At 35.6% G+C, this 5,376-nt stretch overlaps 1 protein-coding gene across 1 annotated transcript; it reads left to right on the top strand.

The window, feature by feature from the left end:
• The first annotated feature begins 289 nt into the window (after positions 1-289).
• On the top strand, positions 290-5,289 carry LOC123317899 (protein HID1). Its single transcript, XM_044904512.1, has 13 exons — positions 290-675; positions 732-1,097; positions 1,153-1,206; positions 1,299-1,498; positions 1,550-1,763; positions 1,813-2,010; positions 2,062-2,152; positions 2,219-2,449; positions 3,596-4,143; positions 4,223-4,309; positions 4,366-4,526; positions 4,583-4,741; positions 4,796-5,289. The coding sequence occupies exons 1-13, from the start codon at positions 610-612 to the stop codon at positions 4,857-4,859; spliced, it is 2,439 nt and encodes an 812-aa protein (XP_044760447.1). The 5' UTR covers positions 290-609; the 3' UTR covers positions 4,860-5,289.
• Positions 5,290-5,376: the final 87 nt, after the last annotated feature.

The following is a 5,376-nucleotide window of genomic DNA, read 5'->3' as shown; positions in this document are numbered from 1 at the left end:
TTATGTTCCGTGATCAGAATGATCAGATAATCCATAGCCTACTAGAGTTAGAACTTCTAGTAGGCAGAGTAGGCTATGGATAATCCATTCAGTCATTCAACGTCAAAGATGAAAACAAATATCAAAGATCTTGATCTGGAATCATCTTGATTGTCATTTTCGAATTTCTAATTCGCGCTTGCGTGTTAGTCAATTCCTTCCAGCGGACCAGCGGTTTCGATTTGGCTTCGCTCTTTTCCAATGTTATCAATATTTGTATAATAGATATATGGTTATTCCTCTTAATGACTACTGGGAATATATACCTAGGCATATTTAGAGAAAATCTAAACATTAAAAATTCGACAATGAAAAGACATAAGGAAACTAACCTGTAGAATCAAAGAGGATCGTTCCTCTTTGGTAGAACACCTCAACCTCAAACTTCAAAGTTTGTTATGACGTGACCTTTCGAAGTTTTGTTATCCACATCAGAACTTTATAGATATATATGATTTTTGCGCACTGATATTTATCGTTTCTCTCTACCAATGTAAATTTTTTAAGTTCAATACCGCTAATGATTCATAGGATATCAATTTCCTGAAATAAAATTCGTCAATATCAAACATGGGTAACGTAGATACCAAATTAAGTTTCAGACAAGCTGTTGTGGAATTAACCACAAATGCTGAGGTATGGCATATAATGTAAACTGATTCTCAATGTTCAATGTGAAACGTATATTCCAGCCAATTGATGCTGGCAATGAGTCCTTTTGGGAACAGTTTTGGTCGGAAAATGTAACAAATGTACAGGACGTTTTCACTCTGGTGCCTGCAGCAGAAATAAGGGCTTTACGAGAAGAGGCCCCTTCTAATTTAGCTACCTTATGTTATAAAGCTGTTGAAAAGCTCGTTAAGGTTGTTGATAGTAGTTGTAGAACGCAGAAGGAACAACAGACAGCCTTGAACTGCGCAAGACTTTTAACAAGAATTTTGCCCTATATTTTTGAAGACCCAGAGTGGAAGGGTTTCTTCTGGTCCTCATTGCCGAGCCAAGGAAATGATGAAGATGAGTCGACTCCTTTGGCTCAATCCTTACTAAATGCAGTTTGTGTATGTGTATCAGGGTTTATGATATGAAAACTGTAATGATTGTGAATGTTTTCAGGATCTTTTATTCTGTCCAGACTTTACAGTAGTAGGTGGTAGAAAAAATGGTCCAGTAAGTATCTGAATATTATCCAGTAATGATATGAGCTTTACTATCGTGCTATTAAATGTATGTGGAATAGTTAATTTCATCATTACTTTCAGGATAAGGCTGAGGAATTATCCTCAATCGACAGCTGTGAATATATATGGGAAGCAGGTGTTGGTTTCGCCCATTCGCCTGCTAAAAACCCAAATTTTGAATCAAATAGGACCGAATTATTGAAATTATTATTGACCTGTTTCAGTGAAACTATGTATCATCCTCCAACTGATATTTCACATCGTCTAAACAAATGGATAGCGTACGTCCATCCTAATTTTCTACTTCATAAATTTATTATTCATCATTACAGACATCTTACATCATCTGAAAATAGACATGCATTACCCATGTTCACTTCCTTACTGAACACTATGGCTTCTTATGATCCTGTTGGTTTGGGAGTTCCTTACAATCATCTAATTTTTAATGATTCTCTTGAACCACTTGTTGAAGCTTGTCTTCAAATTCTCATTGTTACTTTAGATCATGATACAAGTGCCACTACTTCGGCTGAAGGAGAAGATGTAAGTATTTTAGATACTCTGTGCATTTTATAACACTTGGTCTTTTCAGACTTCAATTCCAGACAATCTCTTCATTAACTACCTCTCGAGAATTCACAGAGATGAGGATTTTCATTTTATTCTGACAGGTATCACAAGATTACTCAATAATCCATTGATCCAAACTTACCTTCCGAATTCTACAAAGAAAGTACACTTCCATCAAGAGTTGCTGGTGTTTTTCTGGAAGATATGCGACTACAATAAGGTACAAGAAAAACAAAACTTTTTCATTTATTAATTACTCGGAACATTTCAGAAATTCCTATATTTTGTGCTGAAAAGCAGTGATGTTCTTGAAGTACTTGTTCCGATTCTTTATCATTTGAACGACTCCAGAGCTGATCAGTGTGAGTTTTGTTGCAAAAATTTGAAAAGGGAATTGGAGTTGGTTAATTAATTGAATTTGTTTGCAGCAAGGGTTGGTTTAATGCATATTGGTGTATTTATTCTTCTGCTCTTATCTGGAGAGAGGAATTTTGGGGTTAGGTTGAACAAACCTTATACAGCCACAATACCAATGGATATTCCAGTTTTCACTGGAACTCACGCAGATCTCTTGATAATTGTCTTTCATAAAATCATTACAACAGGACATCAAAGACTTCAACCTTTGTTTGATTGTTTATTAACGATATTAGTGAATGGTTAGTATATTGCTTTCATAAGTAGAAATATAAATGCAGCTATTTAGTCAGGATCAGAGCGAGTAATGTTACTATTCTCGGGATACGGGTTTGGAGATCCTCGGATGTCTGTTTGTATTTTAAAAATATTGTGGAAAATTGAGAAAAAACGCGATATAAATCCACCATACGCGATTTTTCAAGTGAATGAACATTTTTCTCACATCTACTTCAAAAACGTCGTCGAAAAGTGCCACCTCTGGTTAAATCAAAATTTTCCAAAAATAGCTTCGAATATTTCGAAATCTACTTTGAAAACGATGATTTTTTGATAAAGTTCGAATTCATGACATTTCCCCCTCTGCTCGGAAAATACAAGATCCCGTAGCGTTGTCATAGAAACTACCGATTTAAGTCAGAACAAATCATATCATGCGAATAACTGGTCACCTGAATTTTAATCGAAAAAGTAGTCTTATGGCCATATGCACCGTTTCTTTAAACGAGATTCAATTCCTTAGCCCTCTAATACCCAATTCCGCCTTGAGACTGGTTGCATATAAGTGGATACAAAATTATTCCCTATGAACAGTTTAGTTCAACTGCCCATGTCCGCCTTCAGTATAGGTTCATTTTGTGAGAACAGGTGTTAATGTAAATCAGTTAACTATTTGCGAAAAAAAGATGTAGATTATACATAAGTTAACTTGAAACTATACGGAAATAATTTTAAAAAAGAAAAAAAAAATTGGGCATGAGAGGGAAACATCCTTTTTTTCATAGAGATTCTATGCTTAAACGTCGTTTTAGAGCTTTAACTTCGTTCAATCAAACGGTGCATACCGCCATTAAAAAAATAAACGCAGATATTTATTTGGAATTCGTAGGAATGATCCAGGAGCACCATGTTGAAGGGGAAGAATTGTACGTTATTAGCCATACGGGTTTGGAAGTTATCAGACGACAGCATGTATTTTTTTTTAATTCTTGAAGATGGTGATACTCGCGATACAATTCGTAACTTTTCTGCTTCGGCTCTTCAGAAATTCTTTATCCTTAATCCTTTAGGTCGTCATAGAAACAGGCGATCATTTGCGCGACATCTTGATCATATACTGATTCAGCAATACCAGCATGTGAACCATTCAAATAGTTCCTTTTTTCCAGTTTCCCCATATTTGAAGACTCTCTCAATGGTTGCCAGCACTAAACTTCTGCATCTTCTAGAGGCTTTCAGCACTCCTTGGTTCTTATTCTCTTCCCCATCGAACCACCATTTGGTTTTCTTCCTTCTCGAAATATTCAACAACATTATCCAATACCAGTTTGACGGGAACTCCAATCTGGTTTACACTATCATCAGAAAACGTCAAGTTTTTCACAGTCTGGCTAATCTGCCTGTGGATTATGGCACGATATCAAAATCTCTGAACAAAAGGGCTAAAAAGCTCTCTACGGGAGTTTCTCATGAGAACGTTTCCGAAGTACCTATGGAAGGGTCGAAACCAGCTCTTCCAGCTGAACCTGGAACTCTGAAAGCGACTTTGGCTGATACGCCAAACATTGCGCAAATGACTGAGAGAGAATCCGCGCATCCAAACTTCCAGCATTTTGAGCAGGTTACATTGACAAATGGAATGACCACTGTAAGCATTAATGCTCCAGATATGGGTCAAGAAGGAAGCTGCGATATACTACCAGGTCAAAAGAATGAGGTAACATCACTTTGAATATTCCAATAATGCTCAATAATTTTCTAATGCTTCATCTTTGATATTGACAACTTGACAATAGGCGGCACCTGACACCAAAGAAACCCGTTCCAAAAGTCCCAGCAGCAGTATGGTTGGAAGCACCTACTCAAAACGTAGTGTGGCCACTGTAAGTATACAAGAAGCCACAAATGTTCAAATTAAAAAAAAAATATATGCCCGCAGAAAAACAGCCTTAGAGTTACCGAAGTACCGGAGGGTTCGAACAACCAATGGGTACCTACTGGAGAATGGGTTCACTCTTGGAAATCCAAATTACCCTTACAAACCATAATGAGGCTACTTCAAGTCTTGGTGCCTCAAGTGGAAAAAATTTGCATTGACAAGTAGGTCAATTTTTATTTAGTCCAATGCAATGTCGTCAAGTTGAAGTTTTTTACAGGGGTCTGACTGACGAGAGTGAAATCTTGAAATTCTTGCAACATGGTACTTTGGTCGGTCTCTTGCCAGTTCCTCACCCGATTTTGATAAGAAAATATCAAGCTAATTCGGGAACGACGACATGGTTTCGTACATACATGTGGGGTGTTATATATTTGAGGTAATCAGCTGTATGATATTTTAATTTGCTAAATATTAAAACTGAGTTTTTCAGAAACGTCGACCCTCCAATATGGTACGATACTGATGTGAAACTATTTGAAATTCAACGGGTTTAGGTTAGTTTCATTTTTTGATTATTTATTTAACTTATTTTTAATTTATTATTATATAGTTTATGTTTAGTTTAACTGTGATGATTCCTCATAATTCGGACACAGTAATAATGATTGTGCATTTATATTGCTTCAAGCATTTCCAAACTTAAAATCTGAATTACGCTTAGCTGGATAATTAAGTTACCTATGATTTACCATGGAATTTGTACTTAGCCTTTATTGTGAGACAATTTTACTTTCATTCAAGTGCATTTATTAATTTGAAAACAAGACTGCATATTTCACATTCATTCCTTTTTGTGATTATTCCAACTCAAATGTAATCGAGGAGTTGACAAAATAGTTGAGTTTTATATTGTAATTATCATTATTCAAGAGCTTTATGTTATCTTTGTGAAATTGAATATTGAAAATATATTATGGAATTTAAGTGTAAAGAGAAAAAAATTCCTTTTGTCACTGAACCTTTTTGAGACATAATTAAAAAACGTAAGAACAAAAGAAAATTTCAACAGAC

The sequence above is a fragment of the Coccinella septempunctata genome, chromosome 7 (assembly GCF_907165205.1).
Source record: "Coccinella septempunctata chromosome 7, icCocSept1.1, whole genome shotgun sequence".
Classification (NCBI taxonomy): domain Eukaryota; kingdom Metazoa; phylum Arthropoda; class Insecta; order Coleoptera; family Coccinellidae; genus Coccinella; species Coccinella septempunctata.
The sequence above is the reverse complement of the archived record's forward strand: the minus strand, read 5'-3'. Positions and strand labels throughout refer to the sequence as shown.